General features: G+C 41.7%; 1 protein-coding gene across 1 annotated transcript in view; it reads right to left on the bottom strand.

Annotated features, from left to right (window-relative positions):
- MOSMO (modulator of smoothened) overlaps nt 1–17,664 on the bottom strand; it is a 31,173-nt gene extending 13,509 nt beyond the window's left edge. Inside the window, exon 1 of the mRNA XM_058816075.1 lies at nt 17,442–17,664. Coding sequence (XP_058672058.1) covers nt 17,442–17,547 — 106 coding nt within the window. The 5' untranslated portion in view covers nt 17,548–17,664. The remainder of the gene's footprint in view (nt 1–17,441) is intronic.
- Between the last annotated feature and the right edge of the window lie 4,679 nt (nt 17,665–22,343).

The following is a 22,343-nucleotide window of genomic DNA, read 5'->3' as shown; positions in this document are numbered from 1 at the left end:
TCACAAAGATAACTGGAAAATCAACCTCATTATGTGTTCATAAATTCAGTTAAAGTTCAAGTTGACTACATAGGAATACCTCACTTGTGTGCATAAACTGGGAACAAGAAATGAAACCTCAGGGCTCGTCCCATAGTGACAATCTGTTGAATTCAGACTTCAAAAGAAGTCTCTGGTGTGGAAAAACAGTATTCATTTGCCATGAAATTCAAAAGAAGAGCATGTTTATATGGTATTTTATTCTGTTGGTTCCATTCTGAAGCAATCAAGCAAACAGTTGCCAGGGAGCTGCAAACAAAGTTGTTACAGAAAATCTTGTTTCCTCTTATGTAGTCTATCATTGAAAAGAGGGACAGAGATATAAAATTGCACAGAGTCCTTCTGCCTGTAGTCAGAGAACAGCTCAACAGCCCTTCTCAAATCAATCACCAAGTTCCACCGAGATCCATAACTAAAAGGTTTTTAAGTCATCCCCTCAGAACTACTTCAGCATAATTGCTGAAAATCTGAGCACCTAACACAGGTATGGAACAAACAGCACAGCTAATGCCAGTGGATTAGGCAGCTGAAAGATGGATCCAGCCCTAAACATTTGCAGTGCAGTAAACACAGCTGCCCACCCACCTCCCCCTGCCTGGCTCAGCCCTGGGGAGCCACAGAGAACCCCGAGGTGCAGGGGCTGCTCCCTGCTCTCACCTGCCTCTCTCCCCAGAGCTTCTGGGACTGGCATTATTCAGGCCAGTACAGCTAGAGCAGGGGGTGATTGGGATAGATATGCTAATTACTAAAAATGAAATTCGACCTTTATCAAATCAGAGAATGCTGCACTGAGTAAATGTTACTGAAGTGGTCCTTATTCTTTTCCAGTAAATCTATTCCCTGAAGTGCCAAAGCATTTCTAACACATTAAAAAACCTCTCAGTAATGACAGTCTGTGTATAACCAGGCCTCCAGTTAATTTCAGAGAAAGATTTTGTGATCATCCAACTCCTCAAAACACCAGTAATGCTCATTTTTTGACACTGCATATTTTTACTAGAATCACCTATTTAACAATTAAATTTCACAAAACCATTGAGGAAAAGAGGGGGAAGGGCACCAAACCAAGGAAAGGCAAGCCCTGATTCTCCCCCCTGGTGCAGATGTGCAGCTGCCAGGGAGCCGACCCCCAAGTCCCACTCCAGCCCCGCGGTGCTCTGCCATCCCTCTCTTGTTTCCCTGGTAACTACAGAGCCACCACGGAGGAATCACACTCTACGGAGAGAAACAAAGATTGCTGCAGCCCTTTAACTCCCCCTCCTCTACATCACTTCTGAATTATTAAAAGTGGCACAGCGAGAGCACGGCTGGAAAGCAGCAGCATAATAATGGCCCCTGAGATGTTCAGTGCTCACCTGAGTGCCAGGGCACACGGGATCAGGTGTGCCAGATGGACACAGGAGAGGTGACACTGCCAGGAGGAGCTCACCACAGCACAAGAAATAACTAATATGGTAAAAGCAAGATGCAGTGAATGAGGTGGGGCTCAAATGTTAGGAGGTCCCAGAGCTGAGCAGCTATGCTGATAAATGAACCTCCAAGGCACAAACCCTCAGAACTGCTCTTGCTCAGCCTGGAGCTCCTCCTCTGCACTCCCCTACTGTCCCAACTTAAAAATTAATTTAGTCTTTACCATAATTTTATACAAAATGCTATTCCTTGGGTTTAAATGCATCTGCAACCCCTTATATTCTTTGACAACAGCTTCCTTACTTCTACTTCCCATACATCAACCACATCCTTAGCAAAATGCTCTATGCTAACATTTACTAAGTGTTATGGCCAATCACCAAGTTCCACCAAGATCCATAAGTAAAAGGCCAATATGCCTTGTGAGGGGGTTAAAACTGGAACTGCCCCCAGAGAGCCACCTGCTCTCCCTCCCACACTGTCCTGATGAGATGGAGTGGTGCTGCTGGAAATGCCAGTTGTGACTGGCAGACAGTTCCTACCCAAAGGAGAGACTTTAGTGTACTGTGGACTTGTTAAACCATCTTTGCTAAGTGAAGAGCACAGGTTAGAGGTTTCTTAATGAGGTGGTGGTGACATAAATCTTGAGCACTGCCAGTGTGGCAAAGACACTGCTAAGTTTTATGTTTTAGTAATGAGCACAGTCCATGGAGCTGTGTTATTTGGGCACACTAAAACATTCATTGCTGCTGGTTAGGTAACAGTCACATGCCAGGGAATGACATATGTGAAGTTAAGGACACCTCAGTTAAGCCATTCCCAGTAACTCTCACTGGGCCACAGACAAGGACAGCTTGGTTTTGGAAAATTTCTAAGTTCTACTCAGATTATAAACTTGAATGGGAAAAGGTGCAGGTCCACCTAAGAGGAACAGGCTCCAGCAATAAGCAGAGTTGTAGCTTGTTGCCCATCCAAGTGGAAACCTGAAAGGTCTAAAGAAAACACAGTGATTTGGACATGGCAGACTAATTCTAGGCACCAGTGTTAAGGATAACCATCAAGTTGGCATTGGCCAATTTGCCTTTAACATTTTTGCTGCTCCCTGCCTGCAACCAAGCTCTCTGACAGAAGACTGATTTCAATGTGAGTGAAGCATAGCTGAGGAATTTCTGAGAGGAACAAACAACACAGCATGGAAAGAACAATTCCAATGCACCTACCCCTATAGGAAACAAGGAGGAGGGACTTCCAAGAAGAAAATTTTCAAAGTCATCAAAGGAATTTGGCAGTTGAAGTGGGATGTTTCCCATTCTTACATATGGAATTTATTTTCCTGCACAGGCGCTTGAAGGGATGTTGCTGTACAAAGGGGGAAGAGAGAATGACTTCTTTGGGTTTATTAATATGTGTTTTGTTTTGGGCAAAATTTCTATGAATTCCATAGTTTAGGTAGTAGTTTCTTGGAAACAGAGGGCTCTCCCTTCTGCCTTTCCCAAAATCCAGGGAACTGACAGTACTGATCATTCCCTACCACAGTCTTGGAGGTAACTCCATGCAGTTAATTCTACTTTTCCAGTGCAAAACTGCATTAGAAATCAGGTCCTGTACCATCTTATGAGATTAGCCATGCTCAGAATAAGCAATGCAGGGGTTAAGGGAAAAGTTATGCCTCTGTAGGATAGGCACCACCTCTAGTGTGAAGAGGAAAAAGATAACAGCATCCTGCTGGTTTGCAAAACTAAGGAGGAAAAAAGAATTAACAATGCTGGGGAAGACCACCAGACCCTGTACAGCAAGGCCCATGTTGTAAGAGTCAAACAGAATCATGGGGTCTCTGCATGTCAGGTCCCACTGAATGACGGCCACAGGCACAGCTCACAGAATTGCTCTGTATCTACAGCTGTTCAGTTACAGCCTTGTAAATTATAGTCCTCATCTCAATTTTCAACCTTGATCCATTAAATCAATTTTTAAAAGTTTACAGCCTCAAATAGCATCATATCAGAGCATTTTTAAAAACAGCACATACACATAATTAACTGCTACTAAGTAACTATATGCAAGTTGAACACCTTATCTTCCACATTTGTGTTTCAGTCACTGTAAGACAACACAGTAACTGAGTAATACCTGGGTAGGTATAAGGGGTATATAAAAGAATCAAAATATAAGATCAACTGCCAGTCTCTAATCGAGTATGAGAATACAATGTTTGGTACAGTTCTTACAAAAATAATTACTTCTTTCAAGAGGAATGGAGGTAGTTTGAGTAGATGCTCTTTAGCACTTATGCTGCTAAAATAACTCTGAGGTACCATGCAAGCACAGTGCTCAGGATGCAGCAGAACAGATTGATTCTCTCACTGCGGATGTTCAGTACTTTGTTCAGGTAATAGATTAACAGGAAACCAAGACTCACTAAAATGAGATTTATGAATGTTAAAGGATGATCTGCAGGAAGGCTGAAATGAAGGATCAGCTGCAAAGGCACATAACATTGAATAGTTCAAAACAAACAGACCATAAATTATCTTTCCCACCTTTTGTATGCCAAATCTTTGCTTTTGGCCTTCATTCCAATTTGTCTCTCAAATCCTCTAATAGGTATCATAACCCTGGGAAAACAGCTTTGGAGTTTCTCACCTTGAAGAAGGCCAGATGCAAGATCAATTCATACACCCACTGAATTTCTATTGGTATGAAGCAAACAGCTAAAAAAATATTTATACTATATTAAAAGTCAGTTTTTAATAAAGACCTAGATTTACTTGTGAAGTTCCTGTTACATCTAGAGGGCATCTTTTAAGAACCTTGTTGTAAGAGTCCTTGTTGTAAGAGTCCTTGCTGTAAAATTATGTTATACAACCTGTTATTTCTCTTCTACTCCATTTATCCCCTTCTCTCAAATCTGATGCTCTCTTCCTTCCAAAGCAACTTTGAAATGGATCACCCTTTTTGCTCTAAAGGATGCTTACTTGCTTCAGGAACAAAATATTCTTAAAAATATTCATACAGGTGAGGTAATATTTCTGGCTTCAAACACAGCTTATGTTAGCCATGAGGAACCTACCAATTTATCTGTATTTAACAATCTAATTTCCAGAGAACTGAACTTATTAGATACCATTTTTGGTACTCCTTAGAATCTCACTGACTTCTAAAGAGAAGAATTCCAAATTCTAAAGTCTAAAGCCAGTCCAAGGAGTTGTGGTATATTAGCAGAAAAGCCTGCCTTGCTGCTGAAGAACATCTGGTGCCAAGTTGCCTCACAATTTTTCAATTCTGTGTTTGTATCATGCCTAATGCAAACCAAATCCTCCCTCCACAAAACCCACAGTCTTCATCCTCCCTCTTCCTTTCCCAAGGAAAAAAATCAGGGGCCATCTATTGAGAAAGACTTACACATATTAGAAAAGTTTATTACTACAGATGACAATCATTATGATACATTAGTTCTAAGAGATGCCTAAATTGCAGACATTTGGACTAATAAAAAGTGAGTTTATTTCTGAATTCTAGTAACTTTTAATGCCCTGCTGCTTGTGCATTGAGTCTACTTAATGTTTTTTTTAATTCTGCAACCCCTCTCTTTTTTAGATTTTTTTTTGTGATGGATCACCAGACTCTCTAAGAGCTACCCTCAGGCACTAATGCAGAACAACTCTCCTGACACAACAAAGGCTGTGTGTTCTCACATATCAGAGCCAAGAAATCTGCCTGTGCTGAAGGTATTTCCTTCAGAAGAAGGTATTCATTCCTACTTCAGAAGACAGCATTAATTAAATGTTGCTTAAAAGGATCTCTAATAAGCTGCATCCTTCTGGTTGTTTATTTTCTAACATTATAAGCACTTTCACAATGGAACAGTTTTGTCAGTGACTAGAATCTTTACAGTTTCAGAAGTTGCAAGGGCCTGGGAAAAAAGAGAGAACTTTCCTAAAATAAGAAAGCAATGTTTTATTTAGTATAAAACACAAACAAAGAATCTAGTTATTTCCATTTTTCCTCCAACCAAAGTAGAGCTACTCAAAATTGACAAAATTCACTAACTAAAAAAAGAAAGATCAAAGGCAGTGTCAATATTTAAAAGTGATTTTTTGAGTCAGCCATACCATTTTATGCCATATGTTCAGCTGAAAGCCACAAGCTATGACACCCACAGCTGTTCTGCCATTTAACATCCGATGAGCTTGTGTTCTTTTTAACAGTTAGTTATGTTTGGCTTGAGACAGAGCTGTAAAATGATACCTCTTTATCCAGTATACCATAAACCCTGCCCCAACCTTCTCAGAAGTGTTCTGCTCAGCACCTGCAGCTGTAGGGGTGATGTGCAGCTCTCTGGGGCTGCAGCACCAACAGCAGCCAGTGACATGAGGTGGCCGGGCTGGGACAGCAATGGCAGCGCCAGGGTTTGCCACGTGGTACAACAAAACACAACCAGAACAACACAGGAATTCTGGATCTCACAGTGCAGTGGATCACCTTCCACACAGGTGTTTTGGAAGATGGTCTGTTCACAGGCTGCCAACAACTGGACTTCAGAGCCCTCCATTTTTAACTCCTGCATATCCAAAAGCATAATTTCCCCAAGTTAGCCAAGTTATAAACTTATTATATATGTTCAAGCAGACCACGACAGATACACCAAAGTTCCCAAACCACACCAAATAAAGTACCCTATTGCTGTCCCTCTTTTTTATTCATGGAGAGAAAATAACTCTCAACCTTCCTGGTTACAGCCTAAAGCAACTTCTCTAACATAATAACAAAAGCAATCAAGGCAGGGGGAGGATTCAGGTCCTGGCTCTGACTTCAAGATTGCTTGTGCATTTTAACAAATTAAATTCATGACGAGTAGGGATCATCTTCCTCTGTCAGACATAACTGTTGTGCTTTGCACTGATCTCAGCTTGCATCAGACATGCTCCAAGGACACCCACTGATCTGGCTCCTCCATGGCCTCATGAATCACCCAGTGGTGAAGGTGAAAAGAGAAGTGTTGAAATGCATGTTGGCATTTATATGGTTAGAAACACATTTGCCAAGTTTCGGTGTCTGTTCTGCAAACAGCCAAAATACACCTTATGTGCTTCAGTCTTTGCCTACACCTGAGCACAGCCTTCTCTTGGTCCACTACTGAGAGAATATTTTAAGCCCAGATTACCTGAAAGTACAACAGACTATGCTAAATAAAGAACAGAACATTCAAACCCCAAACCAAATGTACTAACAATTGTGGCAGTTTCTTTACAGCACATGGGAGGATTGTATTTATAGCAACGAGGACATGAGAAGGGAGGTTTGCAGGTAGAAGTAATCCTTTATTAAAACCCCTAGAAAAATTGGAAAGATTAAGCACATTTCTGGTCTTGCAAGTCCTTCCTTGGACACACAGGGTACCAACATTGTACTCACTGGGGATATACAAGATCCTGTCTTTGTCTACTAGCCTTGCTTTTTTCATAAGGCACTTATATCAACTGAAGAACAGCACCTATTTACCCAAAGAATGTATTTCATTGCAACTAGAACAGTACTTCAAGTAAAATAAAACTTAACCTTAGTTTTTATTCCTAAAGGCACTTTCTAACTGTTGCCAAATCTGTGTATGACATGCTTGTAACAACTGGGAATACAGGTTAAACTGCACTTTAAATAGGGATTAGGTACAGGGCCAAGATTTTATTGTGTACAAGTAACACTTCATGTGCTGAAAGACAGACTGAGATATAGCTTAACTACATACAAGCTGTCCTTCAGGACTGCTGGCACACAGCTTCCTGGCTAATTAACATTTTAAGCCCCCACAAATACAAAAGGCAAACTGGAAAATAAACCAAACCAAACTCCAACCTTCTTCTGCAGTAATAATTCTCAAATTTAGGCATTTACTTGCTGTCCACATCACAAAGGAAATATTAAAAACAAAGAACAATAGGAACGCAGGGAGCATAATCAGGATTTATCCCAAAGTACGTATTTTCTTATTGCTTTTGCTAGGGCAAGTCCTTGTTTTAGAAGCCTGCATAATTTAAGCCTGAATTATTTAGGCAATTAACAGGTGCTGTCTGTGTGGTGATAACACTTTCTCCCTTATCACAAATTGGCATCTACAAAAATAAACTGTTAGAGTCTGGAGAGTTCTCTTACTTTTTTTTTTTACTAGTATAAGAGAAGACAGACCATTCGTGAACAGTTAAACTTGCACTTCACTGAAGTAAAATACCATCTTATTGAAACAAGGAGTAGGACTGTTCTTGAAAAGCAACCAAATGTTATATAGTGCTCCAAAGAATGTATCTGTTAACAGATGTTTATACAGTTGTTGTATTGATGCTTTGAAACAGATTCACTCTAATTTTAGATTTTATATAAACAACCAAGAGATCCTCTGTTCTTATCACCAACTTCATCTTACTGAACATCTACTTACAGGGAACATTTACTTCAGATTACATTGAGCATAAATCAACAGACTTCTGTTTGTGAAACAGCAACTGCTACTTCTGGCCTTTACTCTCTTTATTTTACCATTTTTCATGTATTAAACTTCAGCATGCTTCTTGAAATTGGTGAGTGACCCAGCAATATTCCACTGAAAGAATTTATGGGACCACATTAAAAATTCCAAGCCTTTCAATCTCTTCAAGTTTCCTGTACAATCTTGTTGCATAGTTTTTAAATTGAATTAAGTGTGGGTTTAAAAAACAAAGTGAAACATGCTTCTTCCCACGAGTTTCTACGATGGAGAGCACATCATTAACGCACGAATTTAGGTGCACAATTCGTTTCAGAATGCAATTCAACCTAAGGAAAAGAAAAAAGCTTTTTCTTCACCCTTGTGACTTCTCTTCCCCCACAGCATGAAACGCCTACAATGCTCCTCACATCAACAGGCCCAGAGGAAGCAGCAGTGCCTTTTCTCCTCTACAAGAAAGGAAATCAGATTTTTCCACTGTTGCAGTTCTGGAGGTGACACTTCCACTGACCGTGGGAATACTGCTGGATTACTGTCAATGACTGAGAAAAAATATCTCTTAATGCTCAATGTAGAGTATTTCTCTTTTGTATAGAGAACAGAAGTAGAGCTACTCCAAATTGACAAAGCAAATTTTCAAGTCAAACAAGTCACCCACTATAGGGAAGTCATTCTTCTGGAAGCGTGAAGCCCATGACAACCCTTTATGAGTTTTCTTCACTTTACTTTGGAATAAAGACATTACAAGTAGAGGTTGTTAATGTTTGATACATTAAGCTCACACTGATGAAGTCACAGACAAAACCATTCCCCCTTACCTGTACATTTACCCTGCTTATCAACAAAGTCAGGATCCCTCTCATTTATGTATACAAAGATTTTATTGCAGACCTTCGTATATATGCCATCAATTTGAGAAAAGTATAAAGAATCTAGGCTCAAAGCAGCCCTTCTGAAGTATTCACAGCAAAGCAGTTCTGAGGTACACTGAATGATCATACGTCCTGTTCTGATCCCTTAAAATACAACTAAATTATGTTGCTGCCAATAGCAGAAAGTAGTCACAGCAAGAGAAGTGGAAACCACTTGGTGAAAGAAAGGAAAGCTCAGGAATAAGAACTGCAAGAAAATGAACTGGGAAGCTGGCTCCATGATGAGCACTACAGAAATAACCTACCTGACTTTACTGTCTATGAACAGTGTAATTTGATTATTAAATTCTTGGATGCACCAAGCTCAGAGACATCCCAGCCCTTTTAATGCAGTGTGCAAACAATGGCACAGAGAATTGCTCACCACCAAGTAAGTTCAAGGCCAAATGTGAACTGTCTTCAACTGGACAAGTATTTAAACATCCAAGTGGGGTATTAATCACTACACCTTGAGAGACTGTCATCCTTAATGATCCTAAAGTGCTTTGTAATTTATGGCACAGAACTGCAGCTCCCATGAGGTTTTTGGGTAGCAGCCAACTGTTGCCTATTGCACTGGGCTGTGCTGGCTTTGAACACTGCAGTGAATCACTGGGAGGCTTTTGCTGTCCTCACAAGGGAGCATTTCAGATCAGCCCAAGGACCCAGATGGAACACTGAGTATGTTTTACCCAAAGACAGGAACCAGGCTCTACACACACTCTGAATTTTGAACCTCAAACTCTTAGCAGCAAGTATTTCCTACTGGATTAGCCCATCCCACACACAAACCATCACAATCAGACATTTCCTAGGGTACCCGAGAAACCAAACTCTTGCCATCAACTCTACTTACAAAATTTAAAATATATACAAGACAATACATCAGACAGGAAACAAAATTATATCAGAGGAATAGCCCAGAATTTTCACACTGAGAAGGGATGTAACCTGTGCCCATTGATTCCATATAGATCCCTACAGAATCAGGCCAGTGCTTTGCCCGTCTGGTTTGTTTCCCTTCTCTTTAAAACAGACACGTACCCTGCACAGATCCTCTTCTTGGCCATATCTCCAGTTTTTCAGATCTGTGTATATCTCCATCAGTCAGAGGCTTGGGGAAGAAAAGTGAAATTGAGCAAAGCAGCTAGAGCATACATAAGGGGATTGCTGCAAAATTATCAAAGAATTTTTTCCCTGCATATAGCCCTTACTAATAAAAAACTCTGTCAACTACTCAATTTGTAGGCACTATGAATTACAATAATAACTTACAACTAGGTAATAGGAAAATTATTTTTAAATTTAAAATTGTATGAACTAAAAATTTTAAATAATTTTATAGCTTTCCCAAATAACTTTGTAGAAGAATAAAACAGCCTCCATATTGTATTTGTTCCACCATACAACAAACATAATTTTATATCTATTTCTAAAATAGATAGCAGCATTTATTCTCTGTGAAGTTCAATATACTTCTTCATCCATGAGTCACTCCAGTTACATTCTTCTGAAATAAAAAGGTCTCAACCACTGCTGGAAAAGGATTCAAGAACAAGGTGAAGAACTCCTGTCTATGATAAAAATCCTACAAACCTACAGCATGAAAATAAATGGGGAAAAGTTGAGCTGTTGTGAACTACCTATGAAAAAAAAAAAAGTAGGTCAAGCTTAAAAGTTTGACCTACTGATCTTCTTTGCTTTGGCAAAAGTACAAATGCAGTTTACATAATGCTGCTCACATGTAAGTGCTGGCTGGAAACTTAACAATACAAATGTTTTTAATAAGCCCCAGCCATTAACAGGATTCTTTTTTTTTATTATTTCAGACAATTTTACATCTTTGTTTTGCAGTATACACTATTGAATCCTTACTTTTAAGACTCATACATTTAAGTTACTCTTGTGTTGATTTCAGTGTAAGTTTGTGGCAACAAACGTAATACACACACCTCCAATCAGGTCTACATTGATTTAAAAAACAGAGGAAAGGCAGGTAACTTCCTGAAGGCACAGAGGTGAAGTTTCAACAAGGCTCCTTTCCCACAGACAAACCATCAGTGTATAAAGCAGCTTGACAGTTACATACTTGAGTAAAGCACAGGATGGACAGAAAATAAATCTGTATCTGCACATAGAATAGAATTTAGTTCTGTAGGAACTGTGCACACTGCTGGTAAGTAAATAAAAAGGTTACTCCAAATATCTGAAACACAAATACCTTATTCAAAGCACCTACTATTAGAAAAGCCAAATGAAATGCCTGTTATTCTGTGATTGCTCCCATTAGTTTAATAAAGTAAAACTGTCATAGGAAACAAAAGTAAAAAACAAAATGAAATTAAAACTTTGCTGCTAATCCTAATAGAAGTTACTGTGATAAAGATACTACCTCTGTTTTACAGAGGAAGAAATTGAGGTACTACCACAATAATTTGCCAAAATCCAAAGTCAGCCATGCCAGATGCTGGATTTGAAAGTTATTGGCTCCCAGGTCTGTACTCTATAATCAGTTCTTACCTAACTCTAATTAGAGAGTGGGGAATTCAACAGGATTTGGTGGAAGGCAAACTAACAGTTTTGTACCTTTTTGTATGCTAAAGAGAGAACAAAACATGCACCATGCACCTCACAGGAGCAGCATGAGTTTGTATTTGTTAAAAAGCAGATGTAAAACATCAGCTCCTCTATGGACAAAAACAATTGGCTCTCTCATGTCTTCTCTGGCAGGCTCAAATAACCAGGCTGACACAGCTCTCTTTCATGAGATTCTTCCTACACATAAAATAGTTCCATATGTTTAAATGCTGAGTGGTTGAGTAAGCACAAAATTAATCCATTACAACAATGCCTTTCTATTGATTTTTCTTGTGCCTTAAGGCCTGGTCGATTACAGAACCCAACACAATTCAAACACTCTGCTTTGTCACATTTTTACATCCACTTGAAAGACATCTACAGACATGAAGTGGAATGGAAATGTTCCTTTTAAAGATGGCACTGACCCTCCCAGTCCAGGCAAATCCATTAACAGGCTACTCTTAATAAAGTATTCAGATTATATGGGCTTCAGAATCTTGTTCTTGTTTGGGTTTGGTATTGCTGTTTTTAAAGCAGTGGCAAATTCTCTGAAATGCAAGTGCTGCTGGCAGGGCCTGCATCTTAGGAGCAGGAAGTTCTCATCCCTCACTGTGGGGATCAACAACACATCACAACCCACCACCACCTTTCCCTCCGTCCTCACACACCTGGGAGCATCCATCAAAGAAATGTGTTTTCCTGGAAATTATGTCCTACAATCTAATTTTAACACTCTGATGTTCAGATGGCTTGGGAGATTGCTTTTCAGCACTCACCTCTAGGACCTGATGGTACATAAATCTTCATTCTCTGTATCATCCTCCTTTTATTTGTATTCTCAGCATGCAATCCAAACAGGTTCATGAAAGGGCAAATAACTTCTCCTGTCACAGTCACTACATGATAGCACAAAAAACATTAGGAAAAAGTAATTTTGTAGAATTGCTTCCTATCATGTCCCATCACTTTCTACTGAGAAGAGCTGGGAGATGCATACTGTGATTTTTGAGTATACTGCAAGGTGCTTAACAAATGATCACCAGAACCTTTTTACAGCCAGTTTTTGAAAAGCCAACTATCCACACATCACAGAAACAACCCCATCTCCTTCAGAGGACAGCACAATGCTGCTCTAGGCCATGACTTGTCCTCAGGGGAGCATTGTACATGAACAGTCTCTCAGCACACGCCCTAAAGGGCAGAAATCACTGCTAATATGTCATATTGACTTTTACATACCACCATTTTTGAGCAGACAACTTCATTTAGAACAACAATGCTAGCTGGAACACAAGTTTACACCCTCTTTAAGTTGTGGATACTGTATTTACTTCATCTGTTTTATTCTATTTAGAAGTAGTTTCATTTGAGCACCTTCATGTGGTCTTGAGTTTATGCCATGTACAGTCAGTGCTCCAATTAGAGAAAAATATTTCAGTGGTCTCAAGCTCAGCAGGAGCCAGGAATCACTGCTTGGTTGTACTACCTGTGATAGGTCATTAAGCTGATCCCAACAAAGCTACAGCTCCTGCTGGACCTGTGAAACAAAATTCCTCAGGAAGAGCCATGACATGCAGAGGAATAACACTGAACATCAGTAATTTTCCACCAAGTGCTAGACAACTTATTCCACAGGAGCAGGGAGTTCACTGCCTCAGGAGGAATGGCCTGCTCTTCTGTAAGACCACTGCATCTGAAATCATCGTTCACAAATAAAAAAGTAACTGAGTATGCAAAGCCCAAGAACTACACATAACACTTTAGAAGATACACAGAAAGGCACCACTGGTAAACAGACAATTTTAAACACATGTTATATTCTAGATTTACAATTCATTATCACTGCTGCATAGCAAGATACAGAAGGCAGTTTAAATGAAAAGTATAATTCCTAACACAAGCGGCCTTGATACTTTTGTCATAGATTGAAGGTGGAATTGGAAGCTCTGCTGAACACAAATATGTTGGGCATGTGCTGAGGGCCCTGGCCATAACACTGTCCTGGGTGCTCCCTGGTGACCTGTGGAGCAGCACAGGAGGATGGGATGTATCCCTGCTTTAGGAGGTACCCATCAGTTCAGCACCCCCAAATCCTGACACCCATGTTAACTTAAGAACTGCTACAAACAGGGTACAAGTTGTTCTGTAAATTGGAATCAAATGAACAATCATGCTACATAGGAAGGGATGACTAAGCCACATAAACAAACTGATAGCTTAGCTTTCTGAAGGGAGATTTTACTTGATTAAATTATTCCCTTGAATTGCTTGACCTATCCTAAACCCCATAAAAGCATTTCAAATTGTCAATCCCCCCGCATGTACAGCTTTTAACAACTCTAATTTCAACTGTGCATACTATTCATACCATTTTTCCTATAAAAGAGTTGAGAGCTGAAGCTAGAGCTGCTTCTATCCCCCTTCTTCCCCCACTGAAGACAAAATATCAAAATCATTAAAGACCCTCCCACACAAAAAAAAGGAACATATGGAGACAAAACTATCAGCTTATAAAGTTCTTTGCAGAAGTGTAGAGATACAGGAGCAAAATTCCTTCCTACTGAAATCAGTGGCACTTTGGGCATTGGCTGAAATTAAAGCCAACTCTGTCCTTATTTCTCACACAGTGTCAGTTTGATAAGAAAAGGCAGGCAGTGCAAGAATACTGAGCAGCCACTGGTTCCCAGATTGGAGTTATCAGTGTTCTGTACTTGCACAGCAAGAATAACAAAATCTCACAGAGAACTCTTTGTAAGAAAAATCCATTCAATTTTCATCTTTCCTTTGCCATCTTAAAGATGTATGAAATATCTGAAACCAAGTTAATGAACAATTCTTACAAAACTACATAAAGAAAAAGCGTCCAACACAGACTTGGACCTCTGTTCACAAAGCTGTAGTTCCTCTGGCCTAAGGACAGATAAGCATCTGAGACCTTCAATAATCTCAGTTGCAATTCTTTGCTGATAATTGCTGGGGAGAAATTTCTATAGACAACATTTTTCAAATGACTATAAAACTTATCTTTAAGAGTAAGATTTAGGAGACTAATCAGCCCTTCTATATTGATTTAAAAAAATTGAAAACTATCTCAATTTTTCAGAGAAGCATTAAAGCCAGTGATTTATTTTGCAATCCAATTTAGCTGAAACTCATCACTGTCTCTGGAGTAAGAGGTACATATTGTTTAGCATTCAAATCAGATTTTTTTTCCCTGAAACATAAGCCCAGGTTCCCAACCTTAGGGGCTGTAAACAGCTCTGAATGAGCCAATGCAGCGCTGCCTTCCCAGGTTTGCCAAGACCTCTGCTCTCTGCCACCCTCAAGCAGCTGCAGTACTGAGGAGACCAGGCTGTCCCACACGGCCTTTCAGAGCCCCCAGGACAGCAGCCAAGCAGAGAAACTCTTACTCCCCTTCCTCCTCACTACCAGGCTGACTTGTAGTGGCAGCATCTAGAATAATTCCCACAGGAGATGAACCTGATAACACAGAGATAAAGCAAAGAAACATTTTCTTTTACCCAATAGTTCCTTTCACCAGCTGAGTGCAGGATGCTCCAAAAAAACCCTGCTTCTTAGTGGCACATATGGAAGCTGGATCCTTGGATGTGCTCCAGGCACAGCAGTCTGTGAGAGTCCCTGAATGTCACCAGCAGCTGGGACAGGTTTCACCATCAGGGCTGTGCCCTCCTGTGCCACAGCTCTCCCCAGCAGCCTCTGGGTAATGAATGGCACTCATAAAAGCATCCAGCTCATAATTCAATACTACAGGAAGTCCTTGCTTCAATGGGCATCTCCACACTTCCTTTATTTACAGTTTGGGCACATGGCTTATTTTAGAAGGTTTAAGCACCAGAAATACACATTTGTATTGCTTTTAAGCACAACTCTTGTAATTCTGCATTGAATCCTATATCAATAAAAATCTAGAAAAGAGTTATTAAGGATGGTAGCCAGCTCCCTTTATGGTTTTATCAAGACAAGAATTTGTTTGGCTTCAAAATAGAGCAAAGAAAAAAAAAAGGCTTAGGTCTGTCAAAACATTCTTTGACTGCTGAAGTCCCTCAGAAAAATCCAGATTTCATGTTTGCCAGCCTAATTAGAACTGTTAGCTGCACCTCAGAAATGGCAGATGATTCTTAAGCAATCATCCACTAAGTAAAGAAATAATGATTGCTGCTTAAAATATTTTAGGACACAATTTTTGTATCACAAAGAGATAGAAAACATTTTTCTTTACAAAATAACATAATGGACTGTGCTTAGTTCCCAAAGGACTTCTTCCATAAACACTTTTTTCAGAATAGTTTTTGTTATCTCCTTTCTATACATGCAGAGAGAATCCAACAACTTACACACTGCACAAAATCTGCTAACACGAGGCAGGACTTCAGAAGGGCATATTTAAATATTTGAAATTAATACTATTTTATTTGACTTTAAGCCCCTGAAGAACGGCTTATTACCACAGCATTGCTGTAAGGTGGAATTATAAGAGGAAAGAAGCATTTTATCTAGCCATAGGCAGGAAAATCATCACAATTAGCTACAGGAGGAACAGTGAAGTCACCCAGGGAGTTCCTGAAGGCTGCACTTTGGGAAGGGACTCGTTCCTTTCCTCTGAGCCATGGAGGAAAGTCTGGGTTCTAGACTAGGTAATTAGAAGCAAATCAAATAAGCCATGAGTACAGTCTGGTCAGAGTACAGTCACCAATCCCAAATAGTTTTTAATACTCTACTTCATTAGAATAAAGGAAATATGACACAACTTGGATCAGTTCAACTGTTCACATGCATAGAAGATGCAAGCCAGATGAAGAAAATTTTTCAAGCCCTCTGCAAGAATTTTTGACAAAAGTCTTTACAGCCAGACCAATTTTCTCTGTACTAACCTGTGGAAGCATTTTTCCAAGCATTTTCTTTTTGCTTGGAAATCATAAGTGTAGGAAAAGTCACAGAATCTCCTGAGCTGAAAGGGACCTAGAGGGATCATCAAATCCAAGTCCTGTTTCTGCACAGGACAGCCCCAAAAATCACACCATGTGCCTGAGAGCATTGTCCAAACACTTTTTGAACACACAGAGGTTAACACTGTGACCACTGCCCTGGGGAGCCTGGGCAGTGCCTGAGCACCCTCTGATACCCAGCCCAAACCTCCCTGACACAGCTTCATGCTGTTCCCTCGGCTCCTGTGACCGGCCAAAGTGGTTAAGTTGGTTTAATCTGCTTGCAGTAAGGATGGCTTCCTTTCCTGACAGAGCTTTGGATTCCTCTGGGACATGAGATCAAAGAGCTGCCCTCCTCCTGTTCTCTCTCCCTGCTCCACTGATCAGAACATGCAGATCTTTATCAATGGACTGAAATAAATTGTTCATAGACAATTATATCACTAGTAAAAAGAAAGATGCTCAAATCCTTGTTCGTTTAAAGTAAACAATGCCACACTCTAAAATAAAAACCACATGGGATCCCGGCTTAAAGCTGATAAAAATCAGCACGCAGGAAATATTCTGGGGGAAGAAAAAAGATGTAGGGAAGCAAGAACTTCCCTGCAACAAAGGGAACGTCAGTGTAGTACGAGAGACTCCAAACCCGCCGCAAAGTAAGCGGAGACAGATCTCAATTCCCTGTCCAAGGTGACGGCACCGGGGAGCACAGGCAGGGACGCTGTCCTGGCCCTCAGCTCCGGGCTGGCGGCTCTGCAGGACCCCTCGGGACACCGGGCTCTGCCGAGGCGGCCGGGAGGCACCGCCGGGGGCTCTGCCGGGGCTGGGACCCACCAGCTCCCCCCGGCCGCTCCACTCTCTGCCGCCCCGGGGGAGCAGCCCCGGGAACCCCCGGGACTCGGCCCAGCCACTCCTGGGCCCCGGTGCCGGCAGCCCCCGGGCTGGGCTCCCTCCGGCCCCTCAGGGCAGCCCCAGCGCCCTCGGGCCCGCGCCCCGCCCGCCCCCGAGCCCCGCCGGAGCCCTCTCCCGGCCACCTGCCGCACGCCGCAGGCGGGTCCCGCCGCCGGCCGCCCTCACCCGCGGACTCGCCGGTGTTGATCCAGTCCGGGTTCGCCAGGCTGGCGATGGCGAAGATGTCGGCAGCCAGGAAGAGGCATCCTGAGATGATGGTCAGTTTGTCCATCTCCTCCGGCTCCGGCGGCACCCGGCTCCGGCCTCCGCCCGGCTCCCGCAGCGGGCCCGGGCCGGGGGCGCCTCACGGCCGCGGCTCCATGGGCCCCGCGCCGCGCTCGGCGGCGGCGCCAGGAACGGACCCCGGACGGCGCCGGAAGCGAACCCGGCGGGCGGGGGGGCGGCGGCCGCTCCGGAAGGGGAACCCGCGGTCCCCGGCGCGCGCCCCGGGCGGGGCGGGGCTTCCCGGGGGGGCGGGGCCGATGCCGGGCGGGGCGGGGCGGGGCAGCTCCGGGGCCGCTGCGGCTTTCCCTGAGCAGCGCGGGGCGGGGCCTGGCTCTGATGGGCAGGGCCGACTGGTGGGAGAAGGGCGTGGCTTGTGCATGGTAGGTGGAGTTTGCGCTGGTGGGCGGGTTAAGGGCGGGGCTGGCCGAAGGCGCGGAGTGGGCGGGGCCAAGCACCGCGGTGGGTGTGGCCTGGGCAGGGGGCGGGGCATTGGCGAGGGCGGGGCGGGCGGTGCCCCGGGGTGGGGCTGCCGTGAGGGGCGGGCGGTGCCCCCGGACCCCGTCGCCCTTGGTCCCCGCCTGCCTCGGACCCGGGGACCCCCAACACTGACCCTTCCGGCTGGTCCTCCTGCATCGCGATCCCCAGAGGTTTTTTGGAACCGAGAATTGGGCCTCTTGGTCAGTACCAAGGGCTGGGGAACGGTCACAGGTCTGTGTTCACCACAAAAAACTGCTTTCTGTTTCTCGAGTGCCTGCTCTTTATCCCTTTGCAAGGCTGGGCATGAGCTGAAATTGCAGAAAAAATCTGAAATTTTGCTTCTATAGCACTGATGGGAACAGGGGACTGGAAGGACTGAGGTTTGGCGGCTGTGGAGCCCCTCAGAAGCGCGACACAGCGTTGTGTCTGTGTTTGGGAGGAAGTCTAATTAATTGTGACTGGAAATCTCACCCAAACACAGCCATTTTTGATGGCATGCTTTTCAATGGATTCAGCCATACAGAACTGTGAGAGTCTGTAGCCAGAAAATGAACAATGCACCAAATGTGGGAAACCAGCCTGGTTTGGCCACAATAGCTCTGTGCCTTCGATACAGTCAATTCTGGTACGGGAATGTTGAAGTAAATGAACCAAACAGCCCCTAAATCTACAGGTACTTGGAAAATATCTAGTAGTTTCCATTTTTTTCCTTCCAACAGTGAACACCCACCTGTTTTTTCCAGAGCAGCACAACTGGTCTATATGGAACATACCGGGAAGCCAAGTGGGCGATTGCCTGTGCTGTTTATTTTTATGTAAGTATTTCACGTAGATGACAGACTGTACAAACAAAATGGAGATATCAGTAATCTTAAAGTGTTCAACAGCAATCAGTAGGATTTGTTATTTGGAGGACAAGCCCTGTACTTAACTCCCATAGAAATCACCTCTACTTGACAAATTTTCTTAAGGGTGGAGAAAATTGTAAGGCTTTTGATGAAAAATAGCTGAAATTATTCCCTCTAAACCAGAAGGAATTGGTGCATGGAAGAAATAGTGATTTGAAAAAATCCATTTGCTATAGGCATGCTGTATTTTCTTGAAGTCCTTCGTAGCTGGAAACTCCTCTGTTCTGTTGTGTCCTGTTCCCTACCTTCCCTGAATACATTGCTGCTGGTAATGAATACTTAAGTAACAGCACTGTTGCTCCTTGTCTTGGCAAAATGTGTGACCTTTTAAGAAATAAATTTCTAAGTAAAAACTACTTTCAGTGTATTTATTTGCAGAAAGCAAGTTTATGTCATCTTTTGGCAGCAGCTCAGCACACAATGCCAGTCTAAGGAAGTAACTAAGGATGAGAGGCTTAACTGTTTGAATACCCAAGAATGGGGACAGCACCTTCTCAAATGTCTCCTTAAACCTTTTATTGAAGAATGATATCACACTTTCAGCTAGTAAAGTTTTCCTCTCACTTTTCAAAGGGCTGTTGACAGCACTGGAAGACTTCTCTCAGCACACCCAGATTGCAGCTCTGATGGCAGAGACTGGGATGGATGAACAAGGATTAGCCCTCACAATGGTACAGGGTGGGCCATATCTCCAGATAACAAGCCTTGAGGAAAAAAGCTTTGCAGTTAATGATGGAAAGCCGAAACCAGGTAAAAAAAACCAATAGTGATATTAAAATTTAATTACATTGAAGATATCCTTGTTCTGCATTTATGCTTTGAGCCTGTCTCTGATTTATTTACACTTACACAGATCAAAAGAAACTCAGTTCAAAATTACAGAGAAAAGAAACTAGCACAAACTGTATAAAGCTCAGTGCCAGCATTCCACTGTGATGAAATACCTGTGATCTTAAAATAGCTGCTATGGTGACTGTTCCATAATTAGATCAAGATTTAAGCCTATACATTGTTCTCCAGCAAAAACAGATTTCCTATTCACCAGCAGATTTTTTCCAAAAAATATTTTGACTATTACCTTTATATAGCAACTAGACTTGAATAATATAATTCTTTATTCAGTGTATTATTGTTCAAGTAATTTCATTCTACAAGTAACACAAATCCTCACAAGGCTTGAAATTAATTTGCCTTATTGTTTGCTTTTTATTTCTCTTTATTACACAGAGTAGTTACAAAGTAGCAATAGACTAATCTCTGTGCTTTAACAATCCACACAGGTGTTCATTTCCTAAATGTTTTAAACCTGAAATGAACCATATCAGAGCTAGCAGACTATTACCAGTTATTAAAGGTTTCTTGTGGAACATCTGACACCTGTATTAAAGTTGAAATTGAAAGCTCTGTAAATGTGAATGCTTCACATGGGTCCCCAGCCCAATTACATTAAACTCATGAACTGAAGTTCAGGGATGATAGTGTGCTATGGTAATTCCCAGCATGAAATTGTCTCTTAACATTGAAATCTATGAAGCAAAGACTGGAGTGTAATGAAGTAATTTAGAAATTTACTGGCTGTACAGTGAAAATGCATATCTTTAAATTAGAACAATTTTCCTAGCAGTGCCTTTATAGTTTGGGCAGTCCTTTCTTCAGAATTGCAGGTACCAGGAAGAAATATCTACTTGCTTGATGAAATAAAAAGCATCAAGTGGAGTTCTTAGCCTTAGGAAAAAGGCTTTGCACTTTTGATCTGAGTATAAAACTCAGTGGAAGAATCTGGAGCATAAATTTGAAATAAATACTTTTTTATTATTATTTTCTTAGGATGTAATAGCGCTCATCCATTCCCTGAAAAAAAACCCTTTGATATACAGAAGTATAAATATGAGAATGATTTGGGTTTTGGTTTGTTTGGGTTTGATGGTTTTTCTTGGGTTTTTTTCTCCACCTATAATTAGAATACTAATAATTGAATATTAAGAATAGAATACTAATAATTGAATATTAAGAATATGCATCAGTGAAAATAAACAGTTTTATTTGCAACAATTTGAAGAAGGCAAGCTGCAAAAGCATTTTCAATAAAGACTACAAGGAATCAAATTATTTACAGCATGTGATGTGTTTGATTTACTGCAGCAAGTACTGAAGGGTGTGAAGTGGGCTGAGGACTTGTAACAAACATTGTTCCTTTGTAGCTGCTCTTAGTTTTTGGAAACAAAAAAAACAAGTTGAGCATGCTTCCTGGGGAACCTGGATCTAACTCTGCACATGCCCCACACAAAAAATAAAAACCCCACAAACAGCTGAATCTGTTCAATTCATGTTTAGGATGAACTTACTTGTTTAGGACCAAAGCTGTAAAATTTTGCAAAAAATGTAGCATTTTGTAGAAGCTCCATCTCTCAATGACAACACAAGCAGCACACTGATTTTGGCATTAATATCAATGCACAGAGTATGGGGCTTGAGAAAAGATGCACAAATGCACTACTTAGAAGCTTTTCTTGCAGTGAATTAGATTTTATCTTTATGGACTTTTTTCCCTTCATCTGACTAAGATGAGTAAAATCTGAAAAGTTTCAAATTGGAACCCAAAAGAACAGTTTTATTACTGCTTGTAGTGTGAACAAGCTGGTGCCACTCTGCTGACTTTAGGAGGAGGCAGAAATTAAGAGAGGTAGTGGGAGGTACTAATGTCTTAAAATCCTGCAGTCACTCACCCAACTGGCACAGAGGCAAGCATGTCCTACTCTCCATGCCAGCAAGAAGAAACAGGGCTGCATGATGTGTGTGGCTCCTCAAAATAACTTAGTGGTGCAAGGGAGATTTTCCTCTCCATAAAAATCTTCAGTGGCTGCTTTCTGCTGGAATGCCTCAGCTCTTGCAGGCACGTCCTGCTTAACCTCTGACTGCTCCTGACAATGTCTCTTAAGGTCCTTTCCTCTCTCCTCTGTGAGCATGAATTCTGGCTGGCAATAAAACTGAAGTCAGAGGTCATGCCCATTTGTAATGGACATTAGTGTAAAAAACACATCAAGACACAATCAGGTGATGGTACCAAGATGGAGCTCTTGCTACAATCCTGTACAAAGCTTATTTGTTTCTTAATCAATTGAACTCCCAACAGTGATTAAAGATTAGGACTTTTAAAATTAAAGAGGAAAAAAGCACTTTTCATGAGAGCCATGGCAAACAGCCTTTAAGAAGATCTTGCTCTCAGTGCTAAGGGTGGTCCACACAGGCAGCAGAATTAATCTAGATGGGTTACAAGGCAGTTCCAAGTTTTCCTGAGGCAGAGTTTTAACAGAAATAAACCTCAGAGGTAGGCAAAGGAACACAAGTATTAAAATGAGATAATTAGGCTAGAACAGCAGAAAGGAAGCTCACACAGCAAGGGGCTTTCCAAGAGATT

Source organism: Ammospiza caudacuta, chromosome 17 (genome assembly GCF_027887145.1).
Source record: "Ammospiza caudacuta isolate bAmmCau1 chromosome 17, bAmmCau1.pri, whole genome shotgun sequence".
NCBI lineage: Eukaryota > Metazoa > Chordata > Aves > Passeriformes > Passerellidae > Ammospiza > Ammospiza caudacuta.
This window is presented reverse-complemented; position numbering and strand designations above follow the sequence as displayed.